The sequence below is a fragment of the Chanos chanos genome, chromosome 8 (genome assembly GCF_902362185.1).
Source record: "Chanos chanos chromosome 8, fChaCha1.1, whole genome shotgun sequence".
Lineage (NCBI taxonomy): Eukaryota > Metazoa > Chordata > Actinopteri > Gonorynchiformes > Chanidae > Chanos > Chanos chanos.
Window position 1 is genome coordinate 9,099,972 of NC_044502.1, and position 21,126 is coordinate 9,121,097.

The 21,126-nt window shown below is 41.1% G+C and overlaps 3 protein-coding genes and 1 pseudogene across 5 annotated transcripts; 1 reads left to right on the plus strand and 3 right to left on the minus strand.

The window, feature by feature from the left end:
• The first annotated feature begins 129 nt into the window (after nt 1-129).
• hmox1b (heme oxygenase 1b) lies at nt 130-3,314 on the plus strand. The gene is made up of 7 exons (XM_030782577.1): nt 130-268; nt 510-567; nt 881-992; nt 1,380-1,595; nt 1,968-2,240; nt 2,508-2,604; nt 2,721-3,314. Exons 2-7 carry the CDS (start codon nt 512-514, stop codon nt 2,840-2,842), a joined length of 876 nt encoding a protein of 291 aa, XP_030638437.1. The 5' UTR covers nt 130-268; nt 510-511; the 3' UTR covers nt 2,843-3,314.
• A 269-nt stretch (nt 3,315-3,583) lies between these two features.
• LOC115819256 (noggin-2-like) lies at nt 3,584-4,652 on the minus strand (annotated as a pseudogene).
• Nucleotides 4,653-5,349: 697 nt separating this feature from the next.
• On the minus strand, nt 5,350-12,974 carry LOC115819028 (target of Myb protein 1). Of its 3 annotated transcripts, none has more exons than XM_030782567.1 (16): nt 12,841-12,974; nt 11,078-11,162; nt 10,809-10,887; nt 10,428-10,577; nt 9,870-10,004; nt 9,501-9,629; nt 9,122-9,238; nt 8,845-8,978; nt 8,652-8,697; nt 8,429-8,543; nt 8,246-8,312; nt 7,981-8,056; nt 7,337-7,390; nt 6,717-6,776; nt 6,252-6,291; nt 5,350-6,150 (listed from the first exon to the last, which is right to left on the minus strand). In XM_030782567.1, exons 1-16 carry the CDS (start codon nt 12,890-12,892, stop codon nt 6,008-6,010), a joined length of 1,482 nt encoding a protein of 493 aa, XP_030638427.1. In that variant the 5' UTR covers nt 12,893-12,974; the 3' UTR covers nt 5,350-6,007. The 3 variants fall into 3 exon arrangements, with proteins under 3 accessions (XP_030638427.1, XP_030638426.1, XP_030638428.1); XM_030782566.1 differs by having other exon boundaries at nt 8,246-8,315; XM_030782568.1 differs by lacking the exon at nt 7,337-7,390 and having other exon boundaries at nt 8,246-8,315.
• A 1,205-nt stretch (nt 12,975-14,179) lies between these two features.
• Nucleotides 14,180-15,737, minus strand: bglapl (bone gamma-carboxyglutamate (gla) protein, like). The gene is made up of 4 exons (XM_030782821.1): nt 15,677-15,737; nt 15,233-15,523; nt 14,818-14,926; nt 14,180-14,282 (listed from the first exon to the last, which is right to left on the minus strand). Exons 1-4 carry the CDS (start codon nt 15,735-15,737, stop codon nt 14,180-14,182), a joined length of 564 nt encoding a protein of 187 aa, XP_030638681.1.
• Nucleotides 15,738-21,126: the final 5,389 nt, after the last annotated feature.

Here is a 21,126-nt window from a genome sequence, read left to right on the forward strand (position 1 = left end):
TCTTTGTTCGGTACACAGAATGGAGACGTTGTGTCAGCCCCAGTGCTTCCTGTTTCTCTCAGCTGGCCAGTGAGGGAGGGAGAGAGGGAGTATAAAAGAAGAGAGAGAACAGGGAGTGGGTTATCGGAGCAGAATAATCAGACTGAGGACGAATAAGAGGGGAGATTGAGGCGCATATAGAGGATTTTAGCCACTGGGGGAAAAAAAAAAGAGGGAGCGTTCATCAAATCCACAAAAGAAGAAAAGGAATATTGCCCAAGAGAAGCGAGTGAGTGGAACTTTACCTACTTTTTATTTCTCATAAAAAGAGAACAATCTTCTGTACCTCATTTGCTATGTTATACTGTTGATGTGCATGCTTTTGAGCGAAATTTGATTGACATCACGTGGAAACATGTTTATATATTTTTTTTATAAGGTTATGTCTAGATTCAGTAAGTCAGTTTGTAAGTTAGCCTGGATAATATTTACTCTACTGAGTTGCATATTGGCTTTCATCTGAATTACAGAAATGGATCCACACAGCAGCATGCAGACACAGACTGAGAATGTACTGATCACAGACAGGTAATGTAAACTTCTGTGGCAACTCATATCTGTGATTCTGTACCTTTCCACATGTGCACATAACTTATTAGTCATCAGTTTTACTTATAACTTTGCATTCTTTGTCATGACATTTTTGGACATCAGATACTGCAAATACACAACATGCATGCTTAAGTTAGAACATCACATCATTGGCACTGTGCCGTATATTGTACAGATTGAAACTGTCACATTTTTCTGAATTCTCATTCTGTGTTAAGTGAAAACTTAAGTCATGCTTATGCTGTACTAAGCAGATGCAAGGTTGACACGTTTGGCTCTCTCCTCACAGCGATCTCTCCGAGCAAATCAAGTCAGTGACCAAAGACAGCCACGTCAGGGCCGAGAATACAGAGCTGATGCTGAGTTACCAGCGGGGACAAGTGTCCCTGGAACAGTATAAGGTAATGAGTCTGCTTTAACCACAAACAGACCTACCACAACAGCTCCTCTCTGCAGCATCACACTGAGCTTCTAGTTTCAGCACTGGGCCTTGCCTGTTCTATTAGGAACATGTGTGTAATAAACACGGACCTGAGTTTTCATCTTTTCTAATTGGCTATTTAATTGGAATATGAGACTATGGTTAGTTGAGTAGTGACATGAACCCGCCTAAAGTTAAATGCTTAGAACAATACTCACCAATTCCACTACTGAGAATTTTTTTCTACTGACTTTTTTTTTTAACTTAGTGACTTTGCTTTGTGAAGTTAAAATGTGACAAAAGGTCGTGACCAACCTTCTCTTCTCTCTCTCTCTCTCTCTCTCTCTCTCTCTCTCTCTCACTTTAGCTTCTCCTCTGTTCACTGTATAAGATCTATGAAGCCTTGGAAGAGGCACTGGACAGCAATGCCTCCCATGCAAGTGTAGCCCCTATTTACTTTCCTCAAGAACTGGCCAGATTAGAATCCATCCAGAAGGATTTAGAGCACTTCTATGGTCAGGATTGGCACGAGAAGATTGTTGTACCTGCAGCTACGCTGAGATACGCACAGAGACTCAGAGAGGTACGTATCTGTCCATGAACAACTTTACTAAAATTCATTTTTTAAAATCACTTTCTATTTATGGTGCATAAGAATTGTTGGACATTGACGAATTGTTGGAAATTGATCTATCAAGCAAATTATATGACCTGTGTTTTAACTGCAAATTATGTGATCTGTGTCACCAGGACGGTAAATATATTACAAAATCATTACCCCAGCTAACCTACTTCTGTTTGACCCAGAGCTTTTTACACATGATGCTCTGAAACTAGCCCTGGATTACGATGTAACCATATGGGTCAAAAAATTGTTGAAACTGATCAAACCCGTTTAAAAAATAGCAATAATATATTTTTAAACAGAAATCTTTTCTCTCTCTCTGTTTCTCAGGTCGGTTCAGAACACCCAGAATATCTCGTTGCTCATGCTTATACCCGTTACTTGGGTGACCTGTCTGGCGGGCAGGTGTTGGGTCGCATTACCCAGAAGTCTCTGGGACTTAAGGACGGGAAGGGTTTGTCTTTCTTCTCGTTTCCCAGTGTTACCAGCGCCAATCGCTTTAAGCAGCTGTACAGGAGCCGAATGAACAGCATCGAGCTGTCGGAGAAAGAGAGGGAGGGCGTTCTGAACGAGGCCGTAACGGCTTTTGAGTTTAATATCGAGGTGAGGATAAGCTAAGCGCTAAAGCACTTTTGTATTCTGTATTATATTGTAGAACGCTGTGTCATAACCTTGTATTTTTGTGAAGGTAATTGGATTAACACAAAAGAGTATTTTGGCCTCTTTTGTTCTTTGGCCACTTATATAAAATTTACATAAAGCTACTCATGGGTATTTGTAAAAATTACTTGACATCTCTTCCCTTATTTTATGTAATCATTCACTCTGTTGAGTATGGTTGGACTGAATGACTGTGATTCTTTGGTGCAGGTATTTGATGAACTTCAGACCATGCTAAGAGTTACAGATAAGGAGGGTGAACTGAGACATAGACACATACCTCACAAGCAGAAACCAATGAAAAACGGTAAGACATACATACACACACACACACACACACACTCACTCACAGACACACTTGAATTGAATTACACCTTAAACACCAATCATTTAATTCATTCTTTTTTCCCCCTTTCTCTCCAGAGGGCATGATGGATGAAACCCTGCAGATCTCCAAATCAATCATGTCTCCTACCCCTTTGTTAAGAATGTTGCTTGGAGTGTTTGTGGCACTAGCTGTTGGAATGGGAATCTATGCATTTTAAACAACAGTTTAATCCATGTTTTTTCTTCTTCTTTTTTTTTAGTTCAAATCTGGTTTCTTTTTTTTTTCCTTCAGATGATCAGATCTCATAGGAATTGTGACATCATAGTAAATTGTTACAGCAGAAGATCCAATAAGAAAAAAAAAATTATATTTAATTACAACCCAGCATTTCCTTTGTAACATGTAGCCCTGTCCCAGATAGACCACAGATGTAGTGCGCATTTCACTATACAAATATCTCAGCAATACTTTTTTTTTTTTTCCTTTTTGTTTTTGATTTGTAAAATAAGTTGTAATATCAACACTATTGGTAATTTGCGTTACCTAAATTCCTCTGAATGCAATGCAATGGTAAAAATGCAATGGCAAATACTTGTAAATGGCTCTTAACTCTCTTATTCTATTTTTACAGCATATTGAAAGATGTATATTTTGTATATTTTGTAATAAAACTATAAAATATTTGTTAATTCTGCGTAATTTATTGGCTCCCGCAAATACACAGGAAAGAATTAGAAAGTTAAAATTGTGAATGAAAGGCCATGGGCGAAACCTCTATCACGGGTAAACAGCATAAATTCAATGCACGGCCATCGAAACTCTTGAGCTCATGTAAGCCTTTTACAGTTGGGAAAGGAAGCATCCGGAACAGAACTGCTCTACTGTAAAGCAAATCGTCTTATATGCAGTTTCAAGTACTTGTGAGTGAAAACGTCATTCAATTGTATGGCTACCATTCAGCCTACTTGCAGGAGCATTTGCAAGCCGTGACAACTGGATATGGGAACTTGTCTCCACAAACATCTTTTCCCCATTAAGGTAGTTCCAACATTCAAACTCTTTTCACCAGCTTTCTTCTCATGTTCTTCGTTCCCGTCTCCCTCCTCGCCACTCCAGCAGTGCCAGGCAAGGATTTTCAGCTGGGTTACTTGTGCCCGTCGACATGCCATTCCGCTCGGAAACGAACAGGTCTGCGAGGCTTTGTAGCAATCCGTGTGTCGTAGCCAACGTGGCCAAAACACGGGACCCAAGTCGACCCACTGATAACGGAGGCCACATGTAGCTGAACGGACGAGCCATTCCCTCACCGATGTGGCAACATCAGCCGAGAGCCAACTCAAGTCTACATCTTCAGCCTCTTTCTCCAGTTTTCTTTTGTAGCGTGCTGCGCCTTCTGTCAGTTCTGGAGATGCGCTCATGTTGAAACCTTTGCCAGCTGCTGTGTAATCTGCCAGCAATGCTGCGGTTTCATTTGTCTGGGTTGTTTGACTTGTCATTTCCACCTTGTCCTCATTTAACCACACACCGGCCTCCCGCGGACGCTCAACGGACATCCAAAAGGGGTCAAAAGAGGAGCCCAGCAGGCGAATGAGACGGGCCGGACGTAGATGCTTAGGTTTGGGTGTGTAGTGATAGTCCTCCGCGCGCAAGGAAAGAGAATATGGTCGAACCGACTGCGACGAGAGTGGAGCATGGTTTCTGTTGCGAAGGAAAGAGAGGTCCAACTCCACGTTCGTTTTACTCGAAAAACCACCGCGAGATACCAGTTGGTCGGGTTGCGTTGAGATTAAGCAACAGAATAAATCCACACTCGAAAAAAGATAAACGATCAAAAATCTCCAGTATGAAAACATGCAAAAGCCCTTGATGGATAACACAACCATTTTGATTTAGAAGGCAGAGGAAAGGCTGCGGAGCATTTCGGTCCAGGGCCAGACTCTCTCTGGTCTGGTTCTCCTCTCCCTGCTCTCGTCTCTCCCTCGAGTTGTTTTGAAGTCTTTGTGTCCTCTGAGTATCAGCCCAGACATCCTTGAACACAATTTCAACAATGTATATCCCTGACTGACCTTACCACCTGAACAACCCTCTTTTTATCAGCTATGACTAGAGCACACAACACAGTCTCCCATGTCAAGGTTCTGTTCTTTTTCTGTTGAAAATCCCGTAAAATTATCTATATCTGAAATGTAAGCTATTTCATGGGAAACAGTGATGCTGAACAGAAAGATCTGATTCATTGGTCTAGACTCTAAGCTCTAAACTAGTCTAGACTCTTAACTCGATTCTGCAGTCTTAACTACATATCACGATTAGTATGTAGAGCTTTCTTGACTGAGATAAAATCTAAACTTCTCATGGAGACTTTAGAGTTAATCGATGCTGATGATCGAATCAAAATAAACTTGGCAATACTGTAAAATCTCGATACAAAGTGACTACATTGTTTTACAAGCAACTCTCCATTGGTAAAGATCCATCACACCACTGGACACAGCACAAAACACAAGCATTCGTTTCTGCTTTACTGAGCACAGCATTTGTTTTGGTTGAATAGTGTGCCTAATAAATTACATTACATTTTAACAGCAGTGTGTACTCTAGAACATTCCGTCATGAATGGTCTCACTTAAAAGTTAAAAATAGTTTCCAGTTGAAATGATCTACAACAGATGGGCTCAATATGCGGAGAAAATATTTTAGAAACAAACATGAGCCCGACAAAGATGAGAGGAAAGTGACTCTTTAATTCATAACTGTTGTGGTCACATTTTGATGGTTGTAATATTTTAAGTGTCTTTTTTTTTTAAGTGTCTTTGTCATCACAGAATGTCATTACATTTAAACGAGCTTAACTTAAATTATTCATAAACAACAAAAACTAGTTCATTTTCATATCATATTTCCTGTATTGAACAGTTGACCGTATCTTGATATACTAAGCACATGCGATAATGTGATATCTTAAGACGTCTGATATGATTTTTCAGTTTAAATTTGCCCGTTTCTTAAAGCTTAGGACACATCTCATCTCATCTCATCTCATCCATCAGCACTGTCACTGTGGACAGGCACTGTACAGAATTATATCATAAGAAAGCACTGGAATGTTTTATGTACAAGCAGCAGAACAAAGAAAGCTAAAAGATACTAGAGGACATGTACATGCATTTTGGAAAGCAATTTGTGTGGGATGTCCAGTGCAGTAGTTTTCTTTACAGATTTTGGCAAATAATAATCACAACTGAAATCAAATAAAACAAAAAAACAAAACAAAAAAAAACAAAAAAAAAAAGAACCAAAATGGTTTGTATCGGAAGCTCATGCGATGAACCGTGTATTGCTACCTGTTGGTCTGATCTGTCGTGTGTTTCTGTCCGGTCAGTTAGAGCTTAAAGAGCTGGTCGTGAGAGCTCTCCTCTTTCTGAGCAGACTCAGAGAGCTGCTGAGCATTGGTGGAGGAATCTTTGTGCACAGAAGGAAGACGGTCAGCCCTTTTCACCCTTTTCTCAAGAAATTTATCAAACTCTGAGAGAAAGAGAGAGAAAGAGAGAGAGAGAGAGAGAATTTAATTGAATTCAGAGAATTTCTCTTAAAATGGGGTTAAAGCTAATGAAGGGAATACTCACCTTCACTAGTCAGTCCGTCACCTTCCCCAGGTTCTTCATGCTAAGAAACATTATAGTAAAAGTGCATAAATTTCTTCTCTCACTTACTATTTCTATCTTTGACAAAACTGCATGGTGGGAACAATCAGTCAGAATTTGTATAACTTGATCACTGAACCTTTTTTTTAAGCACATTTGATATTTGTCAACAGACCAAAACACTACATGAAATCCAGATACAACTGAAAAGTTATCTTGAACACAAAGGACCAACAGATGGAGCTCTTTCTCTTGGAAACACGTTTTTGATTTGGACTTGAGATATCAAGTCGTTATTCCCCCCCCCCAAAAAAAACTGTACAGTCTGAATAAATAGTGTATTTTTGTATTTTGACATTAGTCTGATACTTGTTTCTTCACTTAGTAAATAGCAATAATAAAATTGACTGTAGTTACGGCCAAAAAACAGCCTCTATAAATTCTTACCACTTCTGAAGACAGCCATTTCTCAATTTCGTCCATGGCAGAAGATCGAGGGGCTGTCGTCTACAAGAGAGAAAGAGGAAAAAGAGAGAGAGAGTCAGACAGAGAAAGAGAAATAGACAGCAGAACTATTTTTTTTTTTCATTCTAAATACAATGCAGAAAGATGGATAGGTCATTGCGGGAAGCAATGTTTCATTGAGATTTTTAGTCAAGTATTTATTTAACGAACGATTTGTTTTGCTTCCTTTTGTATTTCGCCAAATATATGAGACAGACTTGAAGCTTCAGTCTGATGAACAAATCACAACAGACAAATGATGATCAAGCAGACAAACAGCACCCTTACCATCAAGTCAAATCAGCACCAACAGTAGTGAAAACATTTAACATATCATGCAAATTAATTACTGAAGGACTGACGTGTGCAATCCAGAGTTCATTCAAAGGGAAACTGAAGTATCAGCGACTTCCTTAAATTCTCATTTACTTCATCAGTCAATCATACCAGCTCTTTCCAAGAAAATTCATTGAGGACAGCTGCACACAGGTCTTAAAAATAAACATAATATAAACAGAGCGAATGTTTGAAGCTTGATAAATGGAGCGGTTCTTCAAACCCACCATCCCTTCACCGAACATCCAGTCAGACCCAGGACCCAAGTCCGGCATTCCAACCTTCATAAATACACACGTAATTTCATATTTTTGTTATGATTAAGTCCCCATATGACAACAAAGGGCGAGTATCTATTTAATTACTGAAGTTAAAACCAACATATCATTTCATCGATTACGTAAGTTGTGCTATTTTGGACTGGAATGTCTAAACCACATGATACCTCATATCTAGCTACCATAGTAACCATCTTAGAACGTCTGGGACAGTAAAACTCTTTGTACATTAACCTGGAAAACGGACTAGTAAAAAGACCACGGATTCACAGACGAACTATTTCACGCACTTCACAATCAAGAGTCTAAGATAAAATGTTCAGTGTTAATATATAATCACATTATTAAATATTGGATATTTTAGGGAACACTCATTACGAAATGCAACAACCAAAATAAAAGCATATACTGAAAATGTGTATACTCAATAAAATATTTCATACAGCACATGTTGAAATAATGCTCAGTCTCTGAGTTTTTGGGTGAAGACTCCCGCTTAACTCCCATGAAAAAGCGAAGTCATGTGACATGTAAATGTCACGTTCTAAGAGAGTTCTGTCTGAACCGCCTTATATGGATCTATTTGTACTGACCGCTCCCGTGACCTGTAGCCGGGTATCCAAAGCTTCAGCCAGACCTTCTACCGCTCCAGGGTCTTCGTACCGTACGCTATGACAACACACAGGCACGTTTCAAAACAAGCACGACATTTCAAAACAAGCGCAAATTCAGTACATCAGGCATCCAATCACAACAGGTAGCTAAGACGGTTGAAACAGGCCCTAGCTCCTCTGTTACTTGTAACTCTTAACGCCGTGCGAAACAGATTATGGTTGTACGGTATGACAAAGCACACACCTCTTTCTCTGTTCAGCCAGTGAGCTTGCCCTGGTCTGAGCAAACATATCAAACTCATCATCATCTTCTGCTGCATGAAGAAGAAAGCGAATGAGGAGGAGGAAGAGAAAAAAATACTTAGCGAAGCAGCATATTTTTGTACAGAAGTCTCTTTTGAAGAAGTAATGGATATCTGTTATTTACCTGTCTGACTGAGTAGAGCGTTAACCGCTGGTTGACTCATAGCTGGGTTTGTGGCTTTTTGATTGGTGGGCTCAGACACAGGGCTGAGGTCAATGAGGTTTCCGGTTTCAGAACTCTAACACGAATAAACAGTGCAAAACTGACCCATTGTTCCACCAGACACTTGTGACTATAACAGTAATTATGGCAGTAAAACAAAATAAAATACGAAATGTGAGTTTACCTCCTCTGATTTCGTGCTCTTTTGTGTTCTGTGAAGTCTTTCAAACCTGAACAGGAGAGAGAGAGAGAGAGAGAGAGAGAGAGAGATGTGGTTACTCTTTGATGTGGTAAAGCAGATTAGCAAAGCACTAGCTTCCGATGGCAGGGCAGATGCTTTGCATTTGCGGCCACTCTGGTGACAGACAGCGCGGTACCTCTCGTAGCGGATGAAAGCGTTGTTGAGCTCATCGTTTACACTCAACAACTGTCCGATCAGAGCGTCTTCTGCCAACTTAGGAATCAACTCCATCACTCTGTTTTGCATGTCCTTACACACAGAATACAACTGCTACTGGGAGGCACACACAAATAGACAAAGACACAGACAAACAGAGACGAGAGAGAAAAGGAAAGGAAAGAAAAAAAAGGGGTTACGTCAGGTACGATGACAATAGGCGATGTTTGCCAGTCCTTGAGAAAGGAGATCCAGACCTGGAGTAGCTCAGTGTCAGACGGCTGGCTCTCTCCCGGTGTGAGATGATTCAACATCTGAGTCATCACGGTTAGGTTCCCCTTAACCACATCCAGCTCAGCATTCAATTTCTGCTTCTGCAAAATATCATAAAGAACATTCTGGCTTAAATATACATGTTCACCTTATAACTCACTGACACATTATACGGTTTCACGCTCGGGTAACTAAAGACAAAAAAAAAAAAAGAAAAGACCAAGACTACTAAACAACTCTTACTGACACTTCTGTGACAAAGATGATAAAAGTGAATTCATTATGCAGTTAGATAGGTCAGTGAGAGCTTTCTTAATCACGTAATGGTGTGGATCACTTATGTTTTAGAGGATTAACGGATACCTGTTGAGTGGACAGTGAGACAGGTCCGTCGCCGGTCTGAGGTAGTTGAAGGATTTGGGATATATTATCAGTGGAAGGGACAGGAGACACAGGACTAGACGTGACAGACATCTCATTTTCTGGTATACTCTAAGAATAAATAAAAGAGACATACATGAGGGACTGAAAAAAACTGGTATTGAAAATGACAGAGCAGACACGTTCATTGATAAAGGGTGTAAAGTATATTTTACAACTGTCCCGGATAGCTCTATCAGTTTTAGCAATGACAGCTAAAACATTATGACAATGACCCTGACTGCAGTTCAAAAAGCAGTGGCAGAGCAGCTGAGAGTAAAGTTCAAAGAAAAGCAAACAGAGATGATTCACCCTGTTGGGTGTGTGGATAGGGGATAACGCATCCAAATCAGTCATTGGAAACTCCAGACCTCTTTTTCTTAGGTCGTCATATACACTCACTACTCCCGACAGAGAGGGGGAGTTCCGGAAGGCATCAGCCCACGCCTGAATAAGAACATTAAAAACACTCTTATTAGAGACAGCGACTATACACAAATCAACATTTGGAAAGTAATTTCGCACTATATACTAAGACAGCATTACTAGTGTACTTGCTATATCGGCTGGAGGGGGAAAAAAAAAAACTATTATTGCACTCCAACAATGTATTATTTGCAGTCTATGTGTACACACCCTCTTCGTCCCTGTAGTTAAATGGGTTATTGTCTAGTAAACATGTGCAATCTAACCGCATATTAAAACACCAGGAGAGTAGAGCACCTTGCTTAAAGGGTGAAGAACAGACAAGCCTGACATTTTATATGCCTGTCAGGGAACTGACAATAGCTTTCTCTTCATTTTCATCTTACATTCCTACCGAGCAACAGACGGAGAGTTTTTTCTTCATCTTCTATTGATTATTAATACCTGAATAAGACTCAGGATACGGTCATGCAAGATCATGGGGGGGTTATTTTTAGGGAGGATCGCTCGGACGAGGACTCCCTCAGCAAAGTCTTTGGTGCACACCAGTACATGGAAACGATGGCCACAGTTCTTTACGCAAGCCTCAAGAACCTGCAACGGAACAAAAGCAGACTGAAAGTTCTAACAGTTGTATACACAGGTGTCATTCAAAATGCACAGCTACTATGCAAACGATATCCATTCTACGAATAAGCTTCATGTAAATAATATACCGCACCCAGTATCTCCATTACTTATATGATTTTCTCCGAAATACGTTAAATTTTCATTCTTACGGCTGAACAGGCTAAAAAAAAAAAAAAACAGTACGGCAACACTTACGGTGAGTGCTAACATGACTTCTCTGAAATTCTTATTTCCCACAATCCTCTTCTTTAATGCTTTCACTGCATCTTTGGGCCTGGTAAGAAGCACATATTAGAATGAACTGTCCTGGCACACTTTGAACGGCCAATACAATTTCATAATGCCCCATGACACAGTTAGCGCAACAGATATTTTCAATCAACATCGGCCTCTTCCCCAGAAATCTGTGCAGCCGGACTAGCGATTGAGTCAAAAGAATGAGAAGGAAATTCATGATGTCATACCCATCATCGGTCTCATTGATGATGTCACAGATCTCCATGTTCAGCCCCCAGTCTTCGGCCTGCAGAGCCGAGCTGGTGGCCCGTTCTACGAACAGAGACCAAAAAAGGGAAAGCAACACTTAGCAACTTAAATCATAACTTTGACGGCCTGTATACCACTATACACCATACACTCTACCCCCCCCCAACCCCTTTTCAAGAATTAATGAACGTCTGTAGCGCTAACTCGCAATGAGCCAGGTTACAAAACGGTTTATGTCGAAAGCTTACTGTTTTGTCAGTCGGGGGGAGATCAAACTCTATGAAAACACAAGTTATAACTGTGATCTTCCCACTGTTCCCTCCTTACCATGTGATCCAAACCAATCTAACAAGAATCCTACCCTCTGTCGGCCTCCGTTAGTTCTCATAATTCCCTAAATCTCCCACACTCCCTCCCACCACTCACTCTGCTGTGCACGCGCATGCACACACACACACACACACACACACATACTTTTTCATGTGACTGTCAGCTGCCTCTGCACACACTCACTCTGAGGTAGCTGAAATATTTATGACATTAATGTAAATGAGACTGGTGATATTAAAAAAATATAAATAAATATAAATAAATAAATAAATAAATAAAAACAAGGAGAAGGGGAAAAAAGAGAAAATAATGGCTGGGTTGAGGCCAGCTGTGTGGTATGAATCAAACACACAGAACTGTCACGAGTAACAATTCAAACACTGACTGCATTAGGCCTTTATGTCACTGTTTACTTAACATATCATTTATTGTTACATAAACTGTGTAATAGTTACAGCCTCAACGGTCAACTAGACAAACTCTATTGGTTTAACACTTAACGAACACACGGGAAGTAGAGGTCATGAATCCCCTGTATCTGCGATAACATCATGACCTACCTAGATTTGTGGCAAAGTGAACCTTGCCTTCATGCGCTGCCTCGTCTCACTTATCTGCAGTAGATATATCGTGTTTTTCGTGAATACGCTTAAGTCATGCATGTAATGATACCTTTACAGGGGCATAAAACTAGGTTGTGGCTATGGAGTCTATCAACACACGTAATAAAAGTAGTAAACATTGCAGGAAAGCGACCTGCAGCTGTCGACAGGCTCTCACATTTTCTGAGGTGTCTTTGCAGGGGACCAAACAAGTTATTGAATTTAAGTAAACGTATAAGTAAACTGTGAGATTCGTTTCTATTTGTGAGCACAGTTGTTCAAAAGTGCCCAGAACCATTTTTCACTTCCTCGTACAAAAGGGCACGAAAAGTGACATTTGGAAAACCCGCCCATAGCTCTCTTGCATCAAAGATTCGATACTGTTGCCCTGCAAACGCTCGTGACTGCTCAAATGAAATATCTCGGTGATTTTAGGACGCTTTCATCAGTAATTAACTGAACTCATACAGTACAAAACCTTAAGACACGAGATATCCAAACTTTTGATATAAGCAAGTTTTGATATCACCGCAACAAGAACATAACTGCATGATGTCAAATTTACCGCAAAGCATGTTGTTATTAAAATAAATTAATAAATAAAGAAGCGTTATGGTATGAATAACACAGCACCTTTCAGCTTTCGGCAACCCTAAATACTGAATTTAGAAGACTGGCCGTGTAAAAGATGCTGAAGTTAGAACACAGTTAGAAGGGAAGCTGTTTGACTGCTTTCAGTTGAACTTTAACTACCAAGCCACCATTGCAAATTATGATTACTTAAAGACTACTAGTAGCCGAATACTTACGGATTCTTTGTCCAACCGGAGAGGAAAATGGGCTCCCAGTAAGAAATTCCATTTTATTTCAACGTGGCGAACAATGAAAAGTTATCATCTAACTCTATGTCTAAACCAGTTACCTCCCCATCGAATTAGGCTTGACCGCTGGAACACGTACACGCATTCACTAGCTACTGAACTGTGGACGCGCGGTCACGTGAACTTAACAGGGTCAGGAAATGCCGTTAGTCAATATTAGTCATTAGTCGGGCTATTAATTCAGTTATATCTAGAAAACTGAACATGCATATGGAATGAACTTTGTGGCAATATTAGCCTTTTAACGTGCCACTGCTATGAACAGCTCACTGAAGTTAATAAATAGCTTACAGCGAAGTGAATGATCGGCGATTCTACTGAACTTCGTCAAGGTAGCTACAGAAAGCCACGCACAAGTAGGGCAGCATGGGTGTAAAACATTTTATTTAACACAAAACAAAAAAGTAATTACATATAACTTTAGCTTTATGTGCACATCAAAAATGACAAAACGAGAACGTCGCAATTGGAACAAAATTAGTATCATCTCACCTGTGTCTCACAGATTTGAAAGATCCATATCTACAATACAGTTTATTTCCCGTTATAGTGCCACACAGGGAGAACAAGCACCAATTTGTTTCCCAGTTATAGTGCCACACAGGGAGAACAAGCACCAATTTGTTTCCCAGTTATAGTGCCACACAGGGAGAACAAGCACCAATTTGTTTCCCAGTTATAGTGCCACACAAGGAGAATAAGCACCATTTTTAGTAAGAATAATTGCATTTCCTCTTTTCCAACAGTACAACGGATCACAATCATTTAATATTTCCTGAAGAAAAAAAAATGCATTTTATGATTATTACAACGCTGATTACAGAAGCTTCATACCCTGAAATGCGACATATATAATGATCAAAAGCATCCTAATCATTCTTCTTTTTCAGAATCTGTGAAGAGACCTCGTGATATTATGACAGGGTAAAGGATTGGTCTCTATCCAAACTGTTGAGATTCATCATCCCAACCCTCCTCAGTATGACAAAGCATATGAAAAAAAGTGGTATTCCCATTTTAATATAAATTGCTGACCAAAGCGGTCTTAGACACTTCCTGTGCAGAAACAAGAAAACTGTCGTGCCTTCGACAGAAATCACACAGCTATGTTGAAACCTGCACCGGTAAACAGTAAACATTTATCTTGTATTCCTCTCAGTAATGTAAGGGAGGTAGTCAGTCTGTTTGAAACGGACCAGACATCATCTCTGAGGTGGGGATGGAGGAAATGGTAGTCCGCTAGGAAACTGCTGGTCTCGGGGCTTGTCTAATAAGGGATGGGTCCGTAGTATGCAGTGTAAGCTGCCACAATGCCTGCTGTTTCTGCCATGTGCTCACAAGCCATATTTACCTCACACACTTCCCGCAAACTGAGAGAGAGAGAGAGAGAGAGAGAGAGAGAGAGGGAACGAGTCATTTCAGTTATACTGAAAAATGTTGATTTAAAAAAATAAATAAATAAAATTTCAATGTATTAACATTTTAATTTAGCTTCCTCCATAACTAAACAAGTTGGTTGTCAATCTGTCGAGGGTCAGCAGAGCTATAATTAAATGGGGGGGGGGGGTATAATTGGCAGAGTGGCAATTAACATAGCCGTGTTTCACAGGCATCTCTGTAATACCACAGCTACCCACAATCTAATGGCACGTCACCCATAGTACCGCACAGCCCTTAACAAGAATGTCGACATGCGCAAGTGACTTCGTGCCCGGTTTTGTGTGGGCATCCAAATAGATGAGGCTGAGAGCCTACAAATTTTAGCGTGGTCTCAGATACGATTATAACTCGCAGTGAGCCGTAGCAGAGGCAGCATTCATGGCCGTCAGAAACAGATGTTGCTGTTGTTGTTGCTGAGTAAATAAATACAGCACATTTCTTTCTTTCTTTCTTTCTTTTTTTTACCTCTCAAGCTGAAAAGGAGTGAGAGCTGCAGCAGGGGTGCCTGCCCTCCTGTGTCTCCTGAGAAGAGCTGATGCCACATCTCTCTTCACAAGCACCTCAGTGGCTGGGGCTGAAAAACAAACACACACACACACACACAAAGAGAGAGAGAGGAGAAGAATAGAATTTAGCACCATGTGGTCCAATCAGACAAACTATCTTGGATAGTTATTCATCCCATGGTGAGCACAGTAAGTTTTTTTGTTTGTTTGTTTTGTTTTTTGCACGGGGCTACCAGTACTGGATCTAACATCTCTACTCAAAGATCTCTGTGGAGATTGTCCACCAAAAGCGATCTACAAAAAAATAACATGACAGCTCTCATAAGGTCGTGATGCACGGCGTAAATATCATGCGCGGTGCGGATGATACTTACCCTTGGTGCTGGCCGCCTCGGACGATTCGGAGGACTCTGAGGATTCTGAGGATTCAGAGGATGAAGAGGCGGAATCTGATGCGGAGTCAGAGGCCGAGTCAGAGGCAGAGTCAGAAGCCGATGAAGACGCTGAGTCAGATTCCGAGGAGGAGGAAGAATCTGATGGAGAGGCAGAATCTGCTGGAGGGTCAGAATCTGAGGCAGGTGCGGCATCGGCATCAGCATCGGCATCGGCATCGGCGGGAGCGGGATCGGGATCTTGCTCAACTGAAGCTTCAGGTACGGGGTCCACTAATCATATCAATAAAGCAAACACATTAAACACTATCAGGTGCATGCCCAGATTTATGCCGACCGACATCGAACCATCGACACCAAACATATCAAATATCAAAGTTAATTGCAGTAATAACAAGAAGCAGGGTTAGTTTTGGTCCACCTCACCTCCCATGGACATGCATGCAGACAGTACGGCACAAATGGTGAGGATGGCAAAAGTCTTCATCTTTCTCTTCTTTCTTCCTTTCTTGCTTGGAACTATTCAAGTACAGTTGTGTGAAGTTGGTTCTCTTCTCTTCTTCTCTCTCTTTTCCTGCTCTCCTTCTCTCTCTGTGTCTTTCCCTCCTCTCTCTGGCATGTTTATAGTGCTGCCTGTACCCCACACAAACAATTGTTCAAATTTGTGATTGGCTGAAAAATCATGAGACAACCCTTCCGGTTTCTCTCTCCAGACATGCATTCACAGACACACACAGACACACACACACAGACACACAGACACAGACAGACACACACACACACACACACACACACCTACACATGCACGTGCACATAGACTTGTGTGCCCACACCCATACATACTATCAAAAGGAGACACTTAACATGTATTACAGACAAACAACCATTTACTTTACACAATCCAAAGAAAACAGTCTGACTGCACTCTGTTTGTTTAATGAATGTAGGTCAGCATTTATGGAAAAGGAATGGAGTACTTGAAAACAGTACAGTATAAAGAGAAAAACAAAACAAAACAAAACAAAACATGGACAACACAGATATTTACTTCAGCATTTGTCTCAGGTGGCATTTATTCGCATTTACCTCTGTAAAATTCACAACCCGTGCTTTTCTCATTCAATTTAATGTCTATTCATAGTGTATTCTGGCTGAAACGTGTGGTGGGGTGGAGGTCGGGCTGCACCCTTTCTCAGGGTCTGATCAGAAAGGCAGTCTGTATTTTTGCACCCCCATCAATGATTTTCTCGGGTTTTCCCACGCAACATAAATACGACAAATTACAAACAGAATTTGGGTCACACAAGTCATCGTTCCTCACTAAATGACACCGTATCCGTAACTCCTGATTGGAGTTTCCGGCGTGCGCCGTGTCGTCTTTCAAAGCGCTCGTGCCCCTCGCCAACCTCCGCAAACCCCAAACTACTGCCCCTGCGCACCGCATGGGTACTCACCGAGCGACCGGGGAGGGGAGGGGGGGGGGTATCGTTATGAGATGGGGTTTAATTAAAGGTTCCCCATTTTGCTCAGCGAAGCCACAACCCCGTCCCAATATAAAGAACCAAACCGAGCGGAGTTTTAGCTAACTTTACAACAAAAATTCAATGCTTGAAGTACTTCCATAAAGTATGTTCGTATTTTTTAGCCCTCCGTATGTGGGGTGGATGATAGAATGTATGGTTTGCACATGGTTTTAGTAAAAAAAAAAAGAAAAAAGAAAAAAAAAAGAGTCCTATGTTTTGTTTTAGTCGATGTAGTGATCAGTTATGGCAGTAATGACAGCTATGAGACTTTAGACTGACAGCTACAAGAGATTTATGTTTGGAAAACGCAAAATATAGATACAGCGGAGAAAGACATCAGAACATGTAGACAGACACAGAATGAGAGAGGAGAGAGAGAGAGAGAGAGAGAGAGAGAGGGGATGTAGGGGAAAGAGTTAGCTGTATCAGTATGGTTACCTGTATATAAATAGAGGAAATATCTGGAAAGACCTCTCGGTCTGCTTTCTTTTACCGTAGTTACAGTAGCCCTAGATCTTTCCCCTCAGTGAACCTCTCTCTCTCTCTCTCTCTCTGTGTGGATGCCTGTTATTCTCGCTGTGAGAGATTTGTCTTGGCTTCTGTGGGGTGTAATTTCACTGTCTGGTTTTCTTTTTTTTCCTTTTTTTTTTTTGGCCCGTTAGTTGATGTGTTTCAATTCCGAGGGACAGTTTTGCAAAAACATCGCCACAATGAGCCTTGGCAAAATTCTAACAGTTCTGCACAGGATTTGCCACCGTTTACACAATGTTGTAATTTTCATTTTTGCGTCCTGTTTTCTTTGTCTGTTTTTTGAATATCTTTGTCCCCAGAGAGTCTGTGGCCATAACTGAAAACACAGGTGACTAATTAGCATAGTTAAAGCAAGAGGAAATTTCAAATGCAGTTTTAATGTGTCTTTTTCCCCACCTGTCTCACTCACTGTGGTATTTCAATAGTAAATGTATAAGGAGTTCTGTCTCTCTCTGCTGGGCATCTTCAGTAATGCATATAGAATGTATGGAATGTGTAAGGAGACAATTCATGAACTGCTGATTAAAAATATTCTATACAAATGTATAAATATGATTAATACATTGACCAAAAGGTATTTAAAGAAAAGCTTTCAGGTATCTTTGGATACCCATGCATTCTTTTGGTTTCTCTTATAGAGCCCCCCCCAGCTATGAAATTACTCTCCAGCAAGTGTTCGGGGATTCAGACAAAGTCTCAATCTTGAAGTCTAGACTGAAAACACAGCTGCTCGGTCTAGCCTACAGGTATATATGCTAAAGGTTGGCATTTTCCCACAGTTAACCCTATAGTAAAGGAGCGGAACCAAATGGGGGCAAGTGACAGAGAGTTTTCTGGTGAACTGGACACTAAGCGATGTTTCCCATCCGTCACACGTGTTCAGTTCTGTGTGAACTGCGTGTTGGTGGAGTCAGCTGTGTATCGTTGGACTCTCTGCTGTCTCGTTTAGCCCTCGTAGCTGTGTTGTCCTCTGAGTCTTCTTTGTGGTTCTGCCATCGTGATTAGGCTCTACAGAGTTTCATTACTGCGCTTAGTTTGTAGTCTGTAACTGATTTTATTCCACACCCTGACTGCCCACATCCGTATACGGCTATCTGCCCGCCACACCAGATGCTACCATCCTGCATCTGCGCTAATGTATGTTTTCATTTTTGCGGCATGAGACTTTCTACTATTAGAAGTTTTTCTCATGAGCAATAAGGCCATGCCCTCTCCCTCTGTCCACATCAGGGGCACTGACCCCAAGCCTCTAACACACATGAAAGCCAGGGAACATGCCAGTCGCAGAGTGTCCAATCATTTACCAGTATGATCATTGACTAAAGTCAAAGTGGTGTTTTTGATAACACCAGGCCTGTCTGCTTGCTATATTCACTTTTGTAATAACTAACTGCACATCCTTCCCTACCCTATCACTTCCATGACCTCTTCAGAATGATCCCTGATGAACTCGAACTCTCCTTATCTCTTCACTTACGCAATGTCTTCAGAGGAATATCATTTCTCCTAGATCCTACTATCTTCTCACTCAACAGACCAACTTAACCGACAGGAAGTTCTTTCTTGACAAACTAGCTACTCTCACACTCAACTACCTAACAATCATCCATGCAAAGATGGTATCCCCCTTCACATTACGGACTGAATTGAATGGAATGGAATTGAATTGAATCGAATTAAACTGAACTGAATTGAATTGAATTGAAATGAAATTAAATGAAATGAGTTCAATTCAATTCAGTTCAAGTGAAGTCATGGTCTAGCAAGAGAAATCGGATAGGCCTTTTTTTAATCTTAAATGTTTTTGCAAACAGGCCCAAAATCATTTAATAGCATTCGATACGGTTCTCAGTAAGTGTATACGCTGTTGATTGTGCTTCCAGAAATCCTATTTATGTGAACACGTTAAACAGTTCTTCAGCCTAAGTATTTCTTTGCATCCAAAACTTGTTACAGTGTGGTGGAAGTGTATACAACACTATTTTTGATTCCTTATGGTTATCTTCACATTTAAAAGTCACAGATTGACTCAAGGGACATGAAATGACAGGAAGCAAAAAACACATAAGAACGGCCTTGGACTTCAATTGCAGGGCGAGCTTAGGCGGAAAGGCGGAGAGGGAGATGGAGAGAGCGAGAGAGAGAGAGAGCGAGAGAGAGAGAGAGAGCGAGAGAGAGAGAGAGAGACAGAGAGAGAGAGAGAGAGAGAGAGAGAGAGTTCACTGAGAGCAGCAGCCTTGTGTAGGCATATCTGGCATCCACGCTCATGTCAGACACCACAAACAAGCCCAGTCATCAACTGTTACTGAGTCTGCGCTAAAATTGATTGAAGTGAAGGACCATATGTGTATGTGCGTGCGTGTGTGTGTGTGTGTGTGTGTGTGTGTGCGTGTGTGTGCTCGTGTGTGTGTGTGTGTGTATGAGGACTCATGGGCTATTTCCTTAGCTATGCTCTGTAAATGCAGACTGTTTAGGTAATTATGTGTGTGTGTTTTAAATGTCTGCATGGGCTTAACGTTTAAGGTACAGTTCAGCTTTATTGCCATATCCCGCAAGTGCTGTGGAATTCTCACTCACCAGGTCTGTCAACAGACAAGAACAACACCACCACCACCACCACCACCAACAGCAGCTGGCAAGACAGGTCTAGACAGCACATACACACATGCAGGACATAAATATTATGCAAATATCATTGGAGTAGTTGTTTGTTTAATATTCTCACTGCATCCAGCTAGAAACTGTCTTTGAACCGGTTGATTTGTACTCTGGTACTGTCGTAACGTGCGCCAGGCTGGAGCGTTGTGAATAGTCTCTGACTTGGGTGAATGGGGTGCCTGGGGTGTACTCTCAGTGCGTAATTACAGCGGCGATCTGATTTTAGCATGTAAGGCTCTAAACAGTCGTACTGCTGTGTGTACCTTTTCCCACCCGTTCCCTCCAGACCCATCTGAACAGGCATTTTTATTGATATGTCTCTATGCAATGAAAAGACCTACATTCCCACCACAAAGAATGCACTAGGAGAACTTAGAGGAACATAGCAGACTTGTCCAATTATGTGTCACTCTCTCTGTCTCTGTTCTGTCTCACTCCCTACTCCTTTACAGTTAACACCCCATAGGAGAATGAGAAAGGGGGAGCCAATAGAAACTGAGTAGAATCCCACTATATGTAAACAGAATGTTACAATGAAAGTAAATGGGTGAAATTCAGCTCTTGAAAAGTAGGAATACTGTTTACAGTTTGCAGCTGAGACGGTTTTATGCGATAAATCTCCCCTATCTGTCACTTTAAACCATTCCTCTTTTCCGCGTGAGTCACTAGTCAATCTGATTTACCCATAATATTTGCGTTTGTTTACAAAGGACAACTTGACTTCTGTAACGCTCTGTTACTGGTAACTGCAACTGGAACGTAAATTGCATTTTGCTGCAGCCTGCGGATGCATAGAATTTCTCCCTCTCTCTCCTTTAGGAATGGAATGAAAAAGCCACAGTTTTAAGAGATGACAACCCAGCGTCGTCCTCCATTCACCATTTACTGTCTGTTGTGGGGACATTTTCTCAAATGTTGTCCTTGCGCTGATTGCACTACATGGCCACAAACACTTGCATTCTTATCCGCTCGCATGCAATGGTTTACAGAGTCAAAACGTATCATTCCGTCTGAGTGGATTTCCCCCCCGTCTGCCTGTGCCAGATGTGCATTCCCTGCTATGTTTCAGAACCAGTTTCCTCTCAGCTAACGAACGCTACTCATTATTCTAATTCTAGAGTGCCCCTAAAAGCATCTCTTTTTAGAACTTTAAAAAGATTTTTT

Bases quoted from the DNA above. Each gene is read 5' to 3' on its own strand.
- hmox1b (XM_030782577.1), top strand. From the start codon at position 512: ATGGATCCACACAGCAGCATGCAGACACAGACTGAGAATGTACTGATC. The intron at 1,596-1,967 runs GTACGTATCTGT...TCTGTTTCTCAG, and splicing joins ACGCACAGAGACTCAGAGAG to GTCGGTTCAGAACACCCAGA. The intron at 2,241-2,507 runs GTGAGGATAAGC...TCTTTGGTGCAG, and splicing joins CTTTTGAGTTTAATATCGAG to GTATTTGATGAACTTCAGAC.
- LOC115819028 (XM_030782566.1), bottom strand. From the start codon at position 12,892: ATGGAATTTCTTACTGGGAGCCCATTTTCCTCTCCGGTTGGACAAAGA. The intron at 9,239-9,500 runs GTATCCGTTAAT...GATATTTTGCAG, and splicing joins TCTCACTGTCCACTCAACAG to AAGCAGAAATTGAATGCTGA. The intron at 8,057-8,245 runs GTGTGTGCTTTG...GTGTTGTCATAG, and splicing joins CTGGCTGAACAGAGAAAGAG to CGTACGGTACGAAGACCCTG.
- bglapl (XM_030782821.1), bottom strand. From the start codon at position 15,737: ATGAAGACTTTTGCCATCCTCACCATTTGTGCCGTACTGTCTGCATGC. The intron at 15,524-15,676 runs GTGAGGTGGACC...TGATATGATTAG, and splicing joins TGCATGCATGTCCATGGGAG to TGGACCCCGTACCTGAAGCT. The intron at 14,283-14,817 runs GTAAAAAAAAGA...TCTCTCTCTCAG, and splicing joins ACTCCTTTTCAGCTTGAGAG to TTTGCGGGAAGTGTGTGAGG.